Source organism: Tamandua tetradactyla, chromosome 5 (assembly GCF_023851605.1).
Source record: "Tamandua tetradactyla isolate mTamTet1 chromosome 5, mTamTet1.pri, whole genome shotgun sequence".
Taxonomy (NCBI): Eukaryota; Metazoa; Chordata; class Mammalia; order Pilosa; family Myrmecophagidae; genus Tamandua; species Tamandua tetradactyla.
Window position 1 is genome coordinate 98,967,171 of NC_135331.1, and position 20,138 is coordinate 98,987,308.

At 52.0% G+C, this 20,138-nt stretch overlaps 1 protein-coding gene across 4 annotated transcripts; it reads left to right on the forward strand.

Annotated features, from left to right (window-relative positions):
- The first annotated feature begins 412 nt into the window (after positions 1-412).
- Positions 413-4,828, forward strand: LOC143684631 (uncharacterized). 4 transcript variants are annotated; one of them, XR_013176116.1, is made up of 5 exons: positions 413-472; positions 872-1,669; positions 2,010-3,661; positions 3,973-4,063; positions 4,260-4,828. XR_013176116.1 is itself a non-coding variant. In XM_077161766.1 (5 exons), the coding sequence occupies exons 2-4, from the start codon at positions 3,601-3,603 to the stop codon at positions 4,411-4,413; spliced, it is 306 nt and encodes a 101-aa protein (XP_077017881.1). In that variant the 5' UTR covers positions 689-1,669; positions 2,010-3,600; the 3' UTR covers positions 4,414-4,421; positions 4,628-4,828. The 4 variants fall into 4 exon arrangements, 2 of the variants coding, with proteins under 2 accessions (XP_077017881.1, XP_077017879.1); XR_013176117.1 differs by lacking the exon at positions 413-472 and having other exon boundaries at positions 689-1,055; positions 1,155-1,669; XM_077161766.1 differs by lacking the exon at positions 413-472 and having other exon boundaries at positions 689-1,669; positions 4,260-4,421; positions 4,628-4,828.
- Positions 4,829-20,138: the final 15,310 nt, after the last annotated feature.

Genomic DNA, 20,138 nt, shown 5'->3' on the forward strand with positions numbered 1-20,138 from the left:
GCGGGACGCTCGGCTGGGGAGGGAGAGCAGACCGCGGAGAGGAGACCCAGGGCAGCGGCAGAGAGCGCGGCAGCCAGGACTGCCAGCCGCTCGGGTCCCTGGTCGGGCCTGGCAGTCTTGGGAACACCCGGGAATGGGACTCCCTGGCTGGACAGCGCTCCGCTGGCCCCTGGCTGTGCAGCCGGGCCTGCACGGGCCCCCTGGGCGCCACCCGCGGCTCCCGGGTCTGCCTCGGCGCGCCAACGAGGCCCGGGCTGGAAACGGAAAGCGAGGGGTGGCTACGGGGCTTCGACGCGGATTCCCCGCCGCCCTCCGGCCGTTCCGGGAAGCCAGCCTTCCGGAGGCGGCGCGGCAGCCACGGCCATGCCAAGGGCGCGGGGCGCGGGCCAGGCCCAGCGGGCGACCGCCGGGCGGGGGAGCCAGCGCTGGGCGCGCCCTCTCGCGCTAAACTCTTCCAGGCACAGCGCTGCAGGTGAGCCGCGGCGCCCAGCGCACCCCACCCTGGGGCCGGGGCCTCTCGGACGCTCCCGTTGGCCGGGCGCCGGGGCTGCCGAACCCTGCGCTGCACCTGCCCGCGCCGGGACTCTTCCCCCCACCCCCGCCCCCGCCCCACCTCCCACTTCCCCCCACCTCCCTCCCCACCGCTGGCGCGCTCGCCCGCCGCACAATTGGAGCTTGTTGTGGGCGGAGGAGCCGGGCCGGGTGCGGGGGCCCCGCGCCAGCCCACTGATCCCATAAAATATTATTTGTGTTTAAAAATTCCAGTAATTGGCTATGCAGCCGCTTTTTCCGAGTCCCGTGCCAAACGCAGTAAAATCGCAGTCGGGGCTGGGGTTATTTTCATCATGCAAATTCCCATTTCTGTAAACAGAATAAAAGCCCCTGGAAGGGGCCGGCTGGAACCAAAGGACAAGGAAGGCAGAGGGACATGTTCTCACAGGTTGGGAGTTAGCCAAACCGGGTCTACGTTTCTGCAATTACCCGGGTAATCGAAGGGGAGTTATTCAGATAATTCCCCCAATCACTTTGTCTTGAAGACCAGCGCCCTGAGTCTGGTAATATTCCTGGTTTCCTTCATTTTTCCTTTCCCTTTTCCCATCGGAATGACTTACATCATTAAATCATGGGATTGTAATTCTTATCTCCATTTTCAGCACGGGGACAAACTGAGGCCCAGCGAGGGAAAAGGTCTTAAGGGAGAGCACACAGCAAGTCTGTGCTGGAGCCCAGACTAGCACATTGCCCTGTCAGGCCAAAGGGACCCCCCCTCCCCCCACTGGGGCTTGGAGGCAGGAGGAAGGAAAGCCTGGAAGCAGGTGCCCGTACAGGCCAGGAGTTGGGGTGGGGTGGGGAGCAGGCAGGATGCTGACTGTGAGCACAAGCGCTGGGGGAGATTCCCTCCCTCTCCAAACAACACATTTCCTGTCCCTCGGGAGCCCGGAGCCCCGCCTGGAGAGGAGGAGGAGGGAGTCCCTGGCAGGGCCTCGGAAACCCTGAGTAATGGGCATGGGAGCCTCTGCCCTGCTCCACACCCAGCTATGGCTGCTGTCTGCGGCCAGAGCCACTAAGAGGGTGAGCCACCCACGTGGGAGAGACGGATTTCTTAAACAGATGCAGAACTGGGAGCTGAGATTCTGAAGCTGGAAAGAGAGCCGGAGCTCAGAAAAGAGTAAATAATGATTCATTGTCTCATATAATAATATATTATATATAGTGTTATAGAATACTTAGAATGTGCCAGGCCACCTCTTTTCAATTTATCCCATTTAACTCCCAAAACAAGCCTAGGAGGTGAGTAGTCGTATTATACCCCCTTTCCAGATGAATATACTGAGGTTCTGGGAGGTTAAGCAACTTGCTTAGGGAGAGCCCTTTCACTGGGGAGAATGGAAGTCCTCTAGTTTTCCTTTTTCCCCTCACCAACGCCAAGTTTTCGTTTCAGCCAAGTTTTCATTTCAGCCGATCCTCATCCTCTCTCCCGCCATGTCCCTCTGCAACCCTTTGTACAGGTTACTTCTTCACCTCCATCGTTCTTCTTCCGTCCTAGTCTCAGGCTGTCCTGACTTTGCTCCTCTGAAACCTAGGCTTCTCGGCCTCAGAGCTGAGGGATGTCTAGAAGAATAATCTCTGTGTGATGCTGGACCTAGAGCGGTAACTCAAGCAGGTTCCAGAAAAGCAGGCAATGGGACTCTTTGCAAAAAAAGTTTCTTTTCCCAAGAAAAGTGCTTGTGTATTTAATAGTGTCTCCTCCATGCCCATCCAAAAGTAGAAGCAAAACCCAGCAACACACCAAAAACAGGAGTCTGGGTTGCCGCTCAACAGAAGGAAGACATTTCTAGAGGTTGAACAGTCACTTAGAGCAGAGCGGGCAGCCTCATGAAGTACTACAAGTGACAACACAGGCTGGAGGCCTCCCGTGCAAAGGAGGTGCCAAAGAGATTCCGTTATGCTCTTTAGCTTACTTGCTCAGAAATCAGTTCCAACGCTAGGGTTCCAGATAAAGGGCAGATACAGGTCCTAGCTCCAATCAAGTTGAATTCAGAGTCAGTGTGCAAATTTCTCATCAATCTATGAATAAAAGTACCATCGAGGGGGCTGATATTACAGGGAGGAGAAGGGACCTTCACCTGGGCCTTCACCAGGAAGCTGGAGAGCAGCTTCCAGGGATAGGGCAAGGGGGAGACACACTCGGTGGTAAGGAGGGTCCTGGCTATGGAAATAGAATCCGGTACATTCTGCAGGAGTCTCTAGCAGGTGTGGGGTTAAGAGGAAGCCAGTACCCAAAGTCCTAAGGGCCTGGTAGCATCCCCAGGTTTCTCACCTGCCCCTTGGGGCTCATCTCTGGGTTTCCTACTTTCAGCCTTGCTTCCTGCTCCAGTGGGACCCAGAGTGTGTATGTTCAAATGAGGGGCAAACCCTTCCCTTCCAGCATGGCACAGTGAGCAGCTTCCAGGGCTGAGGCCTGCAGTGTGGGTTCTGGAGGTGGGGGGAGGAATGCCTGTACCTAACTCCAGGTCCTGGCACCTATCCCTTACCAGATCCCATCAGAAGAATTAGGAAATGGGGCAGCTTCCTGTTCACCCCTCAGCACAGGTAAGAGTCCCCCATGAGCTGAAAGCTCTGAGTGTAAGGCCAGCTTTGGCACAGAGGATCCTGGGAGAGATTAGGGTACAGCCGACTTCCAGAGAGTTCACCCAGGCCAGGCTTGGTGAAGCCACAATGGGTCTTTGGGACTGTGACCCATAGCTATGATGTCACAAAGGGACCCAGAGTCGGGGGGGGGAGCTGACACTTTTGAGTTCATTTCTTTTTAGATCTTTAAAGACAGATTCAAGGGCACCTCTTTCCTCAAAACCCCTTTTCCCCTTCTTCTACCCCAGAGAGTATGGGGTGGGTTCCATGACATTTCATCCATTTGGCAAGTGAATTTGGAGATCCTGCTCCAGGGAAGACATGATCAAAGAGGACCATGACAAGTCTCAGCCCATTGGGAAATGCCAGTTAGAGAGAAAGACATATATATATATATATAAAGGAAGATAAAACCCTATAGTGTGGTAAGGATTGCAATAAACGTGCTTTACATACAAGCTGCAGACTATGTGGTCACTCATCAGAGAGAGGCGAGTAGCCAAGGACACCAAGCAAGGAAATCCTCAAGGTGAAGAAGAATCAAGGCCCTGGGTGGGTGGGGGGGGTGTGCTTTGAAGAATTGGTGGCATTTTCATCCGACTGACAGGGGGCTGCTGGCAAATCTTTCTGCCTGAAGGGAACAGCATTCAAATGGCCCTGGAGTAGGCAAACCTAAAACATGAGTTTGGAATCAGGGGTTTAGCTGGGAGATCCAGGAGGAGATGGAAGATTTCGAGATGACTCCCCCCATCCCACCTCCACCCAGGATCTGCTCTCAATCCTGGGTGCCCTTCCAAGTTTGAAGAAACTCCCTCTTCTCTCTCTCTCTTTAATTTTTAGAGGAAAAGTGGGTGAACTCCTCCAAAGCTGAGTCTGAGATCCTACCTACAGAGGACTTCAGTGGCGAAGAAAAGGAAGAGGAAGAAATAGGGTGTGTCTTCTGCCTTCCCTGCTGTCTGTCCGTCTCCGGCTCCCCCGGGGGTGTCCTGGTCCCCCCCCTGTTTTGCCTCTACAGGTGTCCTCTCAGCATCTCCCTGTCTCTGCCTCTTAATGCCCATCTGCCACGGCCTCTTCTCTCTGTGTCCCTCCCCACTCTGATCTGACCCTCCCTCCCCGCCGCTGCTCAGAAACAAGACGCTCCTCCGAGTGCCCAGGCAGGAGTCGGCTTCGGGGCTGGTGGCCTGGCCCAGGTCCTCGCGGCAGCAGGCGCTGTGGTGGGAAGACGACATGTATTTCTCCCTGCCCCCATCTCTGGGCCTTGCCTCTGTGGGTGCAGCCTGAGGACAAAGGTGATGCACCCCCCCCCCGGGCCACACCTCCCTCTCACCTCACCCCTCAAACCCTCCCCTCCTTGACACCTAAGGAGGAGTCTGCCTATCTGGGGGACCAGCCCCAGGCGGAGCCCCAGACAGCTTCCCACAGCACCTCTCTCAAGGTAGGGCTAAGGTTTCCTCCCAAGGCCAGGCTGCGGACCTTCCCACCGGGGTCCTCCCAGGGCTCCACTGCCTCGCAGCCCCTGCGGCAGCTGCTCTCCAGGACCGTTTGGCCCATGGTTATCATCCAACCCCAGCTAGAAGCTCACTTCTCAAGGGCTGACGAGCCCCCTCTGATGCAGAAGGCCCGCTGCTCCCCAGGGGGACGTGATGGCCCCTTACCCCACCTTTTTCCACAATAAATATTTTTGTTAGATTAATAATTCTCTGCTTTTTTCTTCTATCCAGAGAGAGAGAAGAAAGACGCTTTATTAAGGGCTTACTGACATTCTAGTCCCTTGCAGATACATTATTTCATTTCATCCCCACAGTGGCCCTGAAAGGAGGGAAACTGAGGTCCAGAGAGGTTAACTTACTTGCCAAAGGGGCAGAGCAGAGATTTGAGCTCAAAAATCCAGGTCCCTTTCTCTGAGCCCCATAACAGGCATCATCCCGAAGGCAGAGCAATGACAATCCAGTGGACGAGAGACAGGGAATTTGGGAGACTGAGCCCCATCAATTGGAACCCGTTGTCATCTGTCCGCTTTCCTTTGACCAGCTGCCCCCATGTCCCCACCCTGAAATCTCCTTCTCCCATATTATTCTCAGACCAGACAAGCAAACGTCCCTACCTTCCCACCCTGTTCCTCTGCCCAAGACAAGTATCATACCAGTGGGCCTCTTCCCCTTAGCACTTCCAGCTCCTCCTTCAAAGTTCAGTCCGTAACCTATTGCCATGCGTGGGCTTAATTTGAATCCTAATTCAAACAAGCTAAGGGGAAATATATTTGTGAGACAGCTAGAAATTTTAACAGTGACTGTACATTTGGTGATATTAAAGACAATTATTTTAAATAATGAACTTTATTTTTTAGACAATTTTAGATCTACAGAAAATTTGAGAAGATAGCACAGCGAGTTCCCATATACCTCCCACCCAGTTTCCCCTGTCATTAGCATCTTACATCAGTGTGCTGCATTTGTTACAATTAACAAACCCATATTGATGCATTATTATGAACTGAAGTCCATAATTTATTCACATTTCATATAGGGTTTTTTTTTGTTTTTGTTTTTTGCCTAGTATCCTTTTTCTGTTCAAGGATGATATCCAGGATACAACATTACATGTAGTTGTCACACCTCCTTCGGCTCCTCCTGGCTGTGACAGTCTCTCAGACCTGCCTTGTTTTTGATGACCTTGACAGTTTGAAGGAGTACTAAGCAGGTATTTTATAGGATGCTCCTCCATCAGAAGTTGTCAGATGTTTTTCTCATGATTAGCCTGGGGATATGGGTTTTGGGAGGGAAGATCACAGGGTTGAAATGCCACTTTTATCACTTTATATCAAGGGCACACACTATCAACACACATCACTTTGGAGGCTGACCTTGATCACCTGGTGGAGGTCATGTTTGTTGGGTCCCTCCACTGTAAACATTCTCTTTTGTTTCCCCCTTTCCCTACTGTACACCCTGGAAGTAAGTCACTAGAAGAGTCTATCTAAATTCTTTGAGATTCCTCTGCATGAAAGAGTTGTCTCTTTTCCTTCATTCACTCATATCAGTATGGGATCATGGATATTTATTTTATATTCTGGGCTATAATGCAATATTTATTTTGCTGCTCAAATTGTTCCAGCTCTGGCCATTGGGAGCTCCTTCAAATGGCTCCTGTACCCCTTTGACATGTCCTCGTCATGTGGGTTTTGCTTTTGTTTTGTTTTGAGCACTCTCTCACTTTCAGGTGCTATTGGGTGCTCCAGGCTCCTCTTATGTATTTCCTGTCCCCAACCTAGAACCAGCCATCTTTCCAAACGGCCCTGGTTCCTTTTAGCAGAGAATGGTTTGGAAACCAAGGCCTGAGTGCTGCATGTGTACTTGCTACTACCAGAGTTAAAGATTTAATTTTAAATTTTTATTTGATCATGATATGGAGTTTGTTTTTCAAAGAGTCTTTAGCCTTTTAAGATAACATGTGAAATATTTACGGCTAAAATATGTCTGTGATTTGCTTAAAAATAATATGGAGAGGAGAGTGGGGGACTCTAGATGAAACAAGGTTGGCCATGAATTGATTGTTATTGAGGCTGGTTGATGGGCTCCATATGTCTGAAATTGTCTAGAGTAAAACTTTTAAAATAAAACAACACTGTCCTGATTGCCTTCTCTAGAACGTGTTCTTGTCTAATCTCACAGGGCTTGGTATCTGCTCCTTGCAGTGGGGCATTTCCTTCCTTTCTGTTTTGGAGCGCTGCTCTCTGGGTTTTGCAGGCTCTGTGCACTGCCAGCCTGAGGGGGTGTCTCCCAGCAGCACCCCACTGCAGCATTCCCCTTCTGGGGACGGGGGGTGGGGGCTCAGCACCCGAGAGGGAGAAAAAGCTCCCCCCAACCCCAACCAAGTGTCACAGTAAGGTAGGTGCTGCGCCAGGCCTTCTCAGCCTGTCCCTGAGGCCAGTCCCTGGGCGCACAGATGAGGAAACTGAGGCCAAGAGAGGCATAGAACACCCATGGGACCTCACGAGCTACGTGGTCTCCATTTGCCCCTCTGCACCCTTCTACCCCAAGTCTGCACCCAGAGACTGACCACTTCACCCCACTCCATTCTCTGCCTTCCCATTCGGGCGCCAGCAGCAGGTCAGAGGTCAGAGGACCAGAGAGAAGAGTGGGAATACCCCTCCCCCACCCCCAGCGTCCTCACTGCCGTCCCGGCGTGGCAGTGGCCGTGTCTCCCTGCAGACGGCCGCGGGTCCGGTCAGGCAGCCCTCTCCTGCAGCTACAGCCCTCGCTGCCTTCCGGGAACTACTACCTCCTCTTGCCCTTCCAGTTGGGTGCTGGCACCAGGCATCGACAGCCCTCACTGGTTCCGTCAGCCCTGCCCACCCTTCTTGAGTGGTCCCTGAATTGAACTCTCCTTAGCCCCCTGGAGTGAGGGCTGCGTGCCCAGCTAGTTCCATGGAGAAGGCTCTACTCCCAGACCTAGCCATACTCACAGGCACTGTGAGGAAGAGGAGGCAGGGAAGCCCAGAGCCCAGCGCTGGAGGCTGAAGGAGCTTTCTTTGGTTTAAGGCTAAGATCTTTTGATTAAATAAATACGCTGTTTCTTTCCTTCCCTTTTCTATGATGCTGATCCCAAGGGTCCTTCTGTCACTGGGCCTCTGGCTCTTTTAGCCCCCTTTCTTGTTCTCTCTGTTTGCCCCAAATTCCTGCTAGTTTCTGTCAGCTTGAGAGTCTGTCTCATCTTTTGTCACTTTTAGCTTCTCAGTATCAGCCCTTTCTTTTGGTGTCTTCTGGATTTCCCTGCCTCTCATACCCTCATCTGTCTGTCTGTCTCTCCCTTCAATGCTGTATCTACCTCTTGGTCTGTCTCTGCCTGCTCCATCTCTGTCCACCACTGCCTTTGCCATTTCTCTCTGTGTTCCTGCCCTTTTGCCTCTGTTTTGCCCTGTGTCTGCCCGCCTGGCAGGCCTGCCTCTACCCAAACAGAACACCAGTTTCACCCCCTGTTCGTTCAAAGAATGAGACTTAAAGCAGGGGATATTTCCAGAGTTAAGAGGAGGAACCAGGAATGTTGAGGCACCAGATACTACCAACATGAGATGCCATCAGCACCCTAGAGCTGAAGGGGCAAGTAGCAAAAGTGCCCTGTGAGTCCGGTGAGGGCTGGAGCCCTGGCAGAAGCCACCCTGTAGGCGCTGCTGCCTTGGAGAGATGCAGCTTCTCCAGAGGCGTGCGGCTGAGTCTCTCTCCTACCATCCATACTCCTGCTGGTTATTCTCATTGGCTGAACCCAACTGGGAGCCAGAGGGGTCGGCCTCCATGGGCAAAGGACAGGGTAGAAAAGGGTGGCGAGCAGGCTGGGCGGGAGTAGGAGGCAAAGAGGATAACCCGTATGTTGGTTGCCTTCCTCAGAGCCCTGACTGAGCAAAGCCTTTGGTCATTGTGCCAGTTTGAAAGGATTATGCACCCTAGAAAAGCCATGTTTTAATCCTGATCCATCTTGCAGAGGCAGCCATTTCTTTTAATTCCTATTCAGCACTGTAGGTTGGAAACTTGATTAGATTATCTCCGCAGAGATGTGGCACGCCCAATTCTGGGTATTAACCTTTGATTAGAAGGAGATGTGACTCCATCCATTCCAGGTGGTCTTGATTAGTTTACTGAAATCCTTTAAAAGAGAAAACATTTTGGAAAAAGCTTAAGAGCCACGAGAGCCAGGAGCATCCACACAGCCAGAGACCTTTGGAAATGAAGAAGGAAAATGTCCACAGGGGAGCTTCATGAAACAAGACGCCTAGAGAGAAAGCTGGCAGACATCGCCATGTTCGCCATGTGCCTCTACAGTTCAGAGAGAAATCCTGAACTTCATTGACTTTTCTTGAGTGAAAGTAATCTCTTGTTGGTGCCTTAATTTGGATATTTTTATAGACTTGCTTTAATTTGGACATTTTCACAGCCTTAGAACTGTAAACTTTCAACTTAATAAATTCCCCCTTTTAAAAGCCATTCTCTTTCTGGTATATCGCATTCTGGCAACTAGCAAACTGGAAAGTCATCAGCTCCCATGATGAGCTCTCCCAAAGCCCTCCTAAGCCCTCTGGAAAACCATTGTCTAAGGAGCTGAGGAAGGAGGGCTCAGCCCTACTCTTTATAGACAAGGCCGTGTGTTTCTCAATGCTTGAATGAGCGGATGCTGTGGCCCTCTGGCTCCTCCGTTCCCAGACAATCCCCGGGGATTATGTTTCTACAAGTGTCAGAAAGTCCAATATAAAAGTTGCTTATAAAAGGCAAAATTTTATTGCTCTCACACACACAGGAATTCCATTTATAGGAATCTCAACATTGAGTGGGTAAACTCACAAAGTCATCAGGGACCTAGCCTCCTTATATTCCATTGCTCTGCCTTCCTTAGTACATGACTTCTAACTCATTGTCCATTAAAGCTGCTCAAGGTGCAGTCGTCAGGCCTATGTTCCAGTAAACTGCAAAAAGGAACTGCAAAGAAGGACTCCACTTTTGTTTAAGATTTCCTGAAGCCCTCCCTACACATTTCCACTGACATGCGCTAGGCCAGGGCCCTATCTCATAGTCATGCTGAGCTTCAGGGAAGACTGGTTGCTGGACTCTTCTCTCTGCAGCCTCTAACTTATTCTCATCCTCCCGGCCTAGGTCCAAAAACTTTTTTCTTCTCCTGCTAGTCACTTTTGCCTGGCCACGCTTTTGCCAGGCGGTCTCATCCAGGACCATGAATTTCAATACTCTCTGTCACGTAAGATCTAAAATTTTGTCTCCAGCCCTAAGCTTCCCTCCTGATTCATTTCTCTCCATGGCCAACAGCATTCTGCTTATATAGTGTGCTGTCTCTCCCATCAGTCTCCTCCCATTCCCTGGACTCTTACTTCTTGTTTCACCAAATTTTCCCAGTTCTACAAACAGGCCAAGATCTTTCCTGCCTCCTTACCTCTAAAAATTCTGTACCTTCTGACTGTCATACTTTCCCCCAGATCCTTCTCATCCATGTTGGACACCTGCATTAGCCCTTTGTTAATTTTCTTTATTTCAATTGTAGTTATTTGCAATTATTTGGTTGTTGTTTTATATATGTCAATTTCCTTGCTTTTTGTCTGTCACCCCACTAGACCATAACCACCATGAGGGCAGAAAATGTGTTCATCTTCCCTAGCACAGTTGGTCCAGCAAAGACTTTGGCACATAGGAGATTTTAATATACATTAACATCTCCATTTGCCCCTCTGCAAATATATATATATAGATCATTAAATGCTCTCTATACTCCATCATGCCTAACTCACTGACAAGGAAATGCCTGGAACTTGGTCAAGATGCTGTTGACCATTTAGTTATCATCTCAAACTCACCCAACATCTTCAGTCTTTCAAAGCCTCAGCTCCAGGGATTCCTTTGAGTTTGCTCTAGGCTGCCTCCTACCTGGCAAACTTTGCCTTCTCTCTGCCTTCTGCTCTCCACACCCACACACACACATTTGCCAGCTAGCCTGGATTAAAGGATCACTTTAAAGCACCCACGGCGTGCCAGGCATAGCTAGTCCCCACAGTCAACCCCATAAAATAGGTACCTTCCAGAAGAAAAACATGGCTCAGAAGTGAGTCGCAATGTTGGCATTCAAATCCAGGATTAACTTAAGCCCATCAGAAGAGGGAGAAGGTTTCTAAACTTTTTCTCCCTGAGCATGCCCAGCCCCAGCCTTGACACCCATCTTGTCCTTCAGCCTGGGAGGCATTACTGTCCCCCGCCCCCCCCGCACCCCAGACAGATGGAGACTTGCCCTGGGAAATGGTTCTACTCATCTCTGGGAGGGGGGGATCCAAAGCCAGAAAGAGGGGACGGGAAGGGCACAGAAAACATTGGAGGTGGGCAACCTGGGCATGGCGGCGGGGGGTGTGGCCCATCAGTCTGACAGGTGAGGAGGCACTCTGGCAAGGGAGGCAGGGCCTAAAAGGGAGAATTGTCAGGGGAGGTAGATCTCCTCCCTCTTCTCTGCCAAAGTGCATTCCTGCTTTTCCCACCCATCCATGCCCAGCCTGGGAAAGGGGGTGGGAAGGGACTCTGCCACCAGGAGACCCTTCATGCTGCCAGATTTTTGCAGCAGAACAAGCTCTCCTCTACCCACAGCCTCCAACCTCCAGCTCTGGTAGGAACTACCCACCCTCTCCGCCCCCACTTGGATCTCAGGCCTGTAGAAGGGACAGCAGAAGGGGAGGATGTCGGAAGTTCACCCTGAAGGTCAGCTGGGGCTCCAGACTCCTGCCCAAACCTCACACCCAGTTCCCAGCCCAGCCTGGGAGGGGGACAGTGAGGACAACAGGGCAGCCAGGATCAAAGGGTGAGGTCAGGCCGGTCCCTGGAATCCCTAAGAGCTTTCTCAGCCGGCTGCCGGGCCCCCACCTGCCCTGTGGGTGGGTTTGCTATCCGACTCCCACACTCTCCTGTGTGCCCCCTGCTTCCCTTCACACATCCTACTCCTATCATGCAACAGGGGAAAGGTCATGGATGCTGGACTCAGAAGACAGTTCACATCCCAACCTTTGCTTCTCAGAAGCTATGTGGCCTTGGGCAGGTGGCGCAGCCTCTCAGACCCTCTGCTTCCTTATCTCTAAAATGCTCACAATCAAAACTGTAAAGGGCAAAATGAGGCCGTGAAATCTGAGTGAGGACCAGTGACAGCAGTCTGGGAAGCCAAAGCCTGTCATGCACATCCTCTGCAGGGCTCTTTTCCAGGGGTGGGAATCCCTAGTGCACTTCTTGGAGGAGGCGGCTAGGCCAGGGCTGAGGGGCCAGCAGGGGTCACTGCAAGCTCACTGGGGCCCTGGGGAGGGCTGCCCAGTCCACAGAGGACAAAGTGCTGCCTGTGTTCTGACACCCGTCCTCCCAAACACACACCTCCCCACCCCACCTCGCGCCCCTTTCAGCCCCAAGGCCTCTCCCACCCTCAAGGCCCCTACTGGTCCCCCAGGGTGGGCTGGTTTTCCCTCGGGGGGTGGGGGGCGGAGGAGATGGAGGCCAAGAATGGGCACTTCAACTGGGGCAAATTAACACGTAGGAAAACACCCCAGCACCTGGAGAAACAGGAGCTGGGGCTGGGGGAGGGCCTCAGAGCCTTGAAAGTCAGAACCCGAAAGGAGCAAAGGAGCGATAATTCAGCCAAGTGTCCCGCGGCCTCCCGCCTGCTCCCCGCCCCCGCCTCCCGGCCTCTGGTTTCAAAGGCCCACAAACAGCGCACTGTGCAGGTCCGCTAAATCTTCCTGTCTTCAAGTTCTTGTAACTTGAGCTGACAGAGCTGACCCTCCCTCGGAGGCCTTAAGGGTACAAGACTAGGGGAGAGGCTGAAAGGCGGGGAAGGAGGAGAGAAGGGGGTGGGGAGGAGAGAGGGCGAGGGAAGGTCCTGACCAGTCCCGCTGGGGCCTCAGCCCCTCCCCCCAACCCCCCCCCCCCCACCGGCCACCTAGTCCTTCTGTGTTGGGCAGCATTTGGGCCCCCACCCCTGGCCAGCTGCTCCCTTCCCTCCATTTTAGGGGTCCTTCTGGGGGCAGAAGCTTTAGAGGAAGCCTCTGCTTTCACATGCACCCACAGGTTTGGAGTGTGGTTGTGACTCTGGTGGTTCTTCCTAGAGTGAGCACAGTGTGAATGTGTACGTGTGTGCGTCTGTGTGTGTAGGGATCCGGGACACTGTCCTGTGTGGGAATGTGTGTGTGTGTGTGTGTGTGTGTGTGTGTGAAGGGCTCAGGGACACTGTCCGGAGGCTGTGGTGAGCTCACACCTCTGCATGTGGAAAAGTTATCTTGGGGCTTGAATTGGGAGCACACAGAGCCCTAGAGGAAGAGACCCAAGGAGAAAGTGCAGTCTGCAGTCTGGGCCATTCCTGGCCTGAGGCAGTGCAGAAGCTTTTCCTGGCTGCCCAGAACCCTCCTCTGTAGCTCCTCTAATACCTGAGCATGCCCGGAAGCCAGGTGTTGAGGAAGGAACAGAGGGTCCCGAGCCCCATCCGCTCCTCCCAGAAGTAAGGGGGCAGCTTCACTTGGAGGCCTGGCAGGGCAGCCCCTGGAGAGGGGTTGGGGGGGAGGGCCTCCTCCCTGCCAGGGTTTGCCCAAGGCCCAGTGTGGGAGTGGGATCAATGAACAAATGGGAGCTTGAGGTTTCCAGGGAGGGCAAAGGACATTTGATTAAGAATGAGCTGACCCAGTGGAGGAAGAGGTCATGACTTTCCTGGTGGGAGTAAGAGTGACAACAGAGATGAGGGGCAGGGCTAGGGCTACAGTTGAGTGGGGGTAAGAGTGTAAGAGTTAGATCTGAGGGTAGAGAAGCAGCATTATGAGCGAAGAGCTGGGATGCTAGTAGGCGTCCTGTTAGGGGCAGACATAGAATTGGGATTGCGGTTTGGATTCAATGTTGGGAAGTGTGTTGAGACCAGACGTAACATGAACTACAGAGTTCCTTCATTCATTTATTAATCAATAAACATTAACTGAGGACCCACCATATGCCAGGCGTATGGATATAGAGCAGTGAGCAGAACCTAAAACCTGTCCCCTTGGAAGTTACCTTCCAGTGGTACATGCAAAATAAGAACTAAGCAGACAAGTGGTATGCTAAACGGTGGTAGATGAAGTCGGGAAGTGGGGTGGGGAGTGGTGGAGGTGTGTATCGCCATTTTAAATATAGCCTCACTCGGAAGGTGACATTTGGGTAAAAACCTCAAGGAAGTGAGGAAGCGAGTTGAGGAAGTATCTTGGTGAAGGGCATTCATTTTAAGCAGATGGAACAGTAAATACAAAATCTGTAAAATGGAACTATGCCAGCATGTTCAAGCAACAGCAAGGGCACCAGTGAGGCTGGCAGGGTGAGGGAAAGTGGGGGGACTGAGCAGAGAGGAGGCCAGAGAGGCCAGGAGGAGGCAGATCCTACACAGGCCTCGCAGGCTGAGAACTGTATCATCTCCACCTTTCCCCGGAGAGGAAGGGGAACTGTGATGCCTGTAAGCGTCGGCAGCCAGCATGGAGGGAACGGATGGAGGCGGAGGGCCATGGCAGGGCCAGTGAAGCAAGTCCACCCTTCAGAACTTCAAGGTCCTGACCACGGGCGGGGAGGTTCGGGCCTGGGGCATCTAATTGGGGCCGTCCGCTTGCCTTATCCCGTGTCTCCCCGTCCAAGCATGACACACCACTTCACTTGGAGCTTATCTGGGAGAACTTTGTCACCTGTACCCCTCCCCATTTGTTTGCTAATAAAAATATGTTAGGTGGCGGGGGTGGGGGGCCTGTCTGTTTTTCTTTTCCTCCTCCACTCCTTCGATCGCCAGCGTTCTTCCCTCCTCTCTCCTGCCTGCTTCCTCTCCCTCTTCCTTTCTCTCCCTGAGAGCTGATGCAGTTAATTGGAGCGTCTTGAAAGTGCACATTAACACACAAAGAGCCAAGGAGACGTCTTGGCAGCGAAATATCATTATCACTTCTTGAGCTCCAGCCAAAATCCCCTCGCGGTCAAAACACAATTCTTTAAACTAAACAATTAAAGATTTGTGCAAGTGTGGCTGCCACGAGGTATCAGGCTGGGAGCGGCTGCCCTGCCAGTGTCAGCAGAAGTTAACAATCTGCTCCAGCTCCGAGCCAGGTGACGGGCCGGAGATTCCCGGGAAGGAGAGAAAACAGCGGCCCGCCGCGGGGAACCAGCTGTCCTCATCCCCAGACCCCAGCAGCTGTACCTTAGAGATCCCGGAGGAAATCATGGCAGGCCCTGACCCTCCATTTTGAAAATTGGGGTTCAACCTCGCTCTCATCGGTACTCTACCAGCAGGGGGTCCAGTCCCCTCCAGAAGGCTGAGGATTCTGAAATGCCAGATCCCTAACCCCTTTCAAGGCCAGAAGCCCCATGCCTGTACGTGGAGTTTCCACCCTGCCCAGACTGCAGAGAGGACCCCACATGTGGTCATGGGATGAGACCTGGGGTACAGCCCCCACCCACTAGTGTGCACAGAGTAACTATGGTGTTCTCAGACAAGTCCCTCCCAGTTCAAAAATTCCAAAGTTCTATGATAGCTGCACCAAATCCTGAGGCTGGGGCATGCCTGTGGCGGGATGCGGTGGTGTGTTTGGGCAGCACTTTCAGAAAGCCCTCTCCTTCTATACTTGGATGTTTCACCTTTTTGTTGTGTGTTTATGCAAACTAATTCAATCAGAAATACTCACCATGCCCTGGGCAGACCAGGGTAGGGTCCGTCCATCTCCAACTGTTTCAGAAAAGAGTGTCTCTCTCTGGACTGCCAAGGACACTTGAGTCTAGTGAAACAAAGTCTCTAGAGCCAGACATACTGAGTTCAAATCCCTGATTCCTACTCTTTAGCCAGATGACCTTGGGCAAGATGCTTAACCTCTCTCTGCCTCAGATTCCGCATCTGTAAAATGGGTTTAACAATAGTGCCCATCTCATAGGGTGATATGAAGAGTTAAAATATAGAAAGCGCTTGAAACACTGCCTGGCCCATAGAAAACTCCCAATGACTATCAGCTATCATTATTTTCTGTGACTTTTCTAGTGGGAACTTGTGTAGCTGGTCTCCAAAGGTGGTCGGTCTCGCAGTTAACCATGCTTCCCCATATCCTTGTGTCATCCCCTCTCATATTAAATCTACACTGGCCCAAGTAACCAACAGAGTGGGGCAAAAGTGATGCTGTATGACTTCCAAAGGCTAGGTCAGAAAGAGCTTCACAGCTTCTGCCTGGGCAACTTGACAGGTTCACTCTAGAAGAAATCAGGTACCACGTAAGAAGTCCAACTACCCTTAGCCCACCATGCCGTGAGCTAAGTGGAGAGAGAGAAAGAGAGGCTTCGCCAAGCACTGGTCTGACACGTCCACCCCAGCTGAGTTGCTGGGTGAGAAGCCACCTGGACATCACCCAGTCCAGCCTTCAGAGGACCCCAGACCCACCTGCCATCTGATCAAACCACACAAGAGATCACAAGCAAGAACCACCCAGCTGAACCCAACCCACTCGCAGAACAATGAGAGAGAATGATACATTTTTTAATTAATTTTTTAAATACCAAAAAACACCAAACAAACGCAAATATTCGTAACTTTTGATCATTCCATTCTACATATATAATCAGTAATTCACAATGTTATCACATAGTTGCATATTCATCATCATGATCATTTCTTAGAACATTTGCATGTAGAGAATAATACATTTTTATTTTAAGCAACCAAGTCTTGGGGTATTTTGTTCCAACAGGAATAGACCTTCCAGTCAGGGTTGAAAAGACCCACGGCAATCTGAATGTGAGTCTAATTCTAATCGGGTCATGATGTCACTCTCCTTCTCTAAACTCTACAATGGTTTCCCACCACATTTTGAATAAAATTTAAAATTAAATTTTAAATAAATTTAAATATCGCTCTAATAAATTTAAAAATCGCTCTAAGACCTACCATGCCTTATCTTCCTTCCCTCCCTCTGCTCCAGCTGCTGTGGTCTCTTTGCCATGCCTTGAACATGCCAAATAGGTGCCTGCCACAGGGCCTTTGCACTTGCTCTCCTCTCTTATTTTCTCCCAGCTCACATCCTTGCTTTATTCAGGTCCCTGTTCAAATGCCACCCCGTTTTGAAAGGTCTTTCCTGGGACAGCAGCTCCAGTCTTTCCAATGTCCCTTCCTCTCCCCTTACTCTGCTTTAATTCCCTTCAGGTGCTTCACGGCTTGCTGGCATTAGATTATGTAGCTGTTTATGCATTCAATCATTGCCTTTCTTCCTCCCACTAGAATGGAAGCTCCATGAGGGCAAGAATTTTGTCTACTTGGTTGACTGCTATAGCTCCAGAGCCTACAATAACGCTTGCTTGATAAGTATCTGTAGAGCAAATGAAACCTCTTTGTCACAGAGAAGAGAGCTGAGGCCTAGAGACAGGACAGAGACTTGCCCAAGGTCACACAGCTGCATAGCCTGGCTCTGTTCCAGTCACCGCCCTGCACACACACAGCTGCCCGGAGGCCCCTTCTCTCCCTCGCCTACCAAACAGCAGCGGCTGCTCCTCTCTGTCACTCAGGCAGGCCAATAGCCCACAGCTCTTCCAGTTGTTTCTGTCAAACAGTATTTACAATAAACTTTGTTTGAACTTTTGTCTAAGTGATAATAATAATAACATGATAATTATACGGAGTATAACGTACAGCCAGCTGTATTTAATTAAAGCTGTAATTTCACTAAGGGTTTCTGGAAACAAAGTAAACCGCAAGCGTTGAACCACCCATACCCCTATGTGGGGATTACATCCGCATGGGAGCAGGACAGCTGGTGCAGAGGCCCCAGAAGCCGGAGGCCACTGAGGGCCCCGTTTCCGGAGTCTTGAGAGCTCTCATCTTGGAGCCCTGTGCAGGGTGGGGCTGGGGTGGCCTCAGGCCAGAGACGGAGCCTGGAGCTCTCAGGACATGTGCATAGATTTCTTCTGACCTTTGCTAGCTCTCAGGAAAGTAGTTTGTTTGAAGATTCTAGAAGAGAAGGCTAAGGAGCCTAGGAGATGCCATACAGGAACAAGGAAAGTGGCTCAGAGGGGCTGGCTGACCCTGCAGTCAAGATGCCTGTGGGATGGGACAAGTTGAAGGAATTGGGCCAGCTGAGGAGCAGACCGCTCAGGCATGGATTCATTCAGCAAATTTTTTCTTGAGTTCATATCAGATGCCTGGCACTGAGCAGGGCACAGGGGTTGAGGAGACACAGGCTTTGCCCTCCTGAGCACTTACTGGGCTCAGCGAGGAGACTGCCTTATATACCACCTAGCACAGAGCTCTCCAAGAGATGCTGGGCAGCCGAGAGGTTAAAGCCCAGGCTCTGGGGCCAGAGGGTTAGGGTTCAGTTCCTGACTCTGTGCTTCCGAGCCCGGCATTTTACTTTACTTCTCCTTGCCTCTCACAGAGGGTTAATATGAGGATTAAATGAAGGACTCCATGTCAAGGGCTTAGGACAACAGTGCCTGACCTGTAGAGAGGGCCAGTGAGTGTTAGCTCATCTCACTGGATAGTTCCGGGAGCACAGAAAAAGGAGGGATTATTTTTGACATGGAAACAGGTGACCCAACTGTCCTGGTTTGTAGGGGACTGAGGGTTTGCCTGGGATGCAGGACCTTTAGTGTGAAAACTGGGGCAGTCACAGGAAAACTGGGACAATTGGTCCCCCGACCTGGAAAGTCAGAGCTGGATCTCATGGAGAAGGTGACACTCAAGCCGGGCACAGGCTGAGGATGATGAGGATTTCATCCAGCAGAAGGGAGACAACACATGGAAACATGCGGAGCCTGGGGACTCCATGTCCATCAGTCGTGAGCACGGTGCGTGACCATGAGCCAGTCACGCCTTCTGACCCCCAGTTGCCCTATCTGTTGCCTAAGGAGTTGAACTGATTGCTCTCTAGGGCCTCTTCCAAGTCGGCCCTCGGAGAAGACTGGAGCTGCAGGGAGAGCCTGATGGGGAGGCCTCATGGGTTATCCCACCAGCTCCAGGTGTGCATACACACATATGCACACACATGCACACGCGCACACACATGTGCACATACGCATGCACACAACACATGCGTGGACACACGTGCACACGCACTCACACACTGACAGGAAAAGGGTGCGGAGTCAGCCACACAGGATATGGGAGACACTTGCCTCCATATAAAATCCTTTCTTTGGGGCCCGTGGCAGGGCGGGATCAGTAGGGTTAACCAGAGAGGACGTTTTAATTGTCTAAAGAGGCTTGCTGCTGGGGGTGGGGGTTGAGCAAGAAGATTTCTAAAGAGATGCAGAAATATTCCTGGGTAATAAAATATCCCCTTTTCAGTGTCAAAGTTAATGTTCCAGGCTGCAGGTAAAACCGGCTTCTTATCAGCCACACTCTCCCTGGAGAGGGCAGACGGCGGGCGGGGGAGGGAAGTGGGCAGCTTGGACTCCCCCCACTCCCAGAGGGGCTGGGGTGGGGCTTGGTGCTCAGAGGAGGCTGAGGTCCCCTGAGAGGCTGAGCTCCCTTCCAGACTCCCCACATGCTGCCCACTTGTCACTGGGTCTTTTTGGCTCTGTTTGTCCCCAGAGCTCTATCTGCCTCCTGTCTTTTCTGGGGATGCTTGCTCATTCTCCATCACCTGCCCCTTCCCTCTTTCCCTTGCTCCTTTCTCCTCCCTTCCTCACTCTCAGCTTGTTCTTTCCACCTGCCTGCCCCATCCGTCCTGCATGTGCCTGTCTGTGATGGTGTTTATGTCTGGCTGTCCTGCCGAGGTTCTGTCCCCTGAGGCTGGGACAGGAGGCCACACACAGTGTCTGGGAAAACTAAGCTCACCGCATACCCATGCACCCCGGTACAGCTCTGCACAAGCAAGGGCGGGGTCGTCAAGGGCCTCACCCGCATGCCCAGAGATGCCTCTTGCACCCCCTGTGTCAGCACCGGGCCCCAAAGCTGCTGGCATGTGCCGGCGGTGCCGCGCCGGGACTCTGACAGGCCGCTGGTTAAATATAGAGTTGCGTATGCAAGACGGGGCTAATTTTAGCAGGAATGTGCTGGAAACTTTCTGAGGGCTCAGTTCTCTGGCTGTCTCCCCTGTGCTCATCGCTGAGGTCTGGAAGTAAAACTGCTGTTCCTCTACTCTGCACCTTCCTGCTTCCCTCTCCCTGTCACTCCTTTTCCCAACTCAGAACCTGGGGCACTGACCCTGCTCCTCTGCTCCTTGTTTTTAGCAGCACTCTGTTTCCAGGGGACCTTGAGCTCTCCCATAGGCCCGAGTTTCTAAATCCCTTGGGTTCCTTCTCCCCAGCACCCCAGACCCCCAGCTCAACCTCCTTTGCAATGCCAAAGCCAGTCAGCCCCGGAGGAAAATGATAAGCCAAGCAAAAATTTCTTTCAGCGTGTCTCACCCAAATGACTTGTCCCACCAGGGGAGAATACATCCACCTGGTTCACATAGTGACATAGCCCACCGTCCACTGAGTGGTCCCTGTGTGCCAGGAGCCGAGCTGAGTGCTTTCCAA

Excerpts from the sequence above, each read along its gene's own strand:
- LOC143684631 (XM_077161764.1), top strand. The coding sequence starts at position 3,601 with ATGTGGTCACTCATCAGAGAGAGGCGAGTAGCCAAGGACACCAAGCAA. Across the intron at positions 3,662-3,972 it reads CAAGCAAGGAAATCCTCAAG|AGGAAAAGTGGGTGAACTCC; the intron begins GTGAAGAAGAAT and ends TTTAATTTTTAG. Across the intron at positions 4,064-4,259 it reads AAGGAAGAGGAAGAAATAGG|AAACAAGACGCTCCTCCGAG; the intron begins GTGTGTCTTCTG and ends GCCGCTGCTCAG.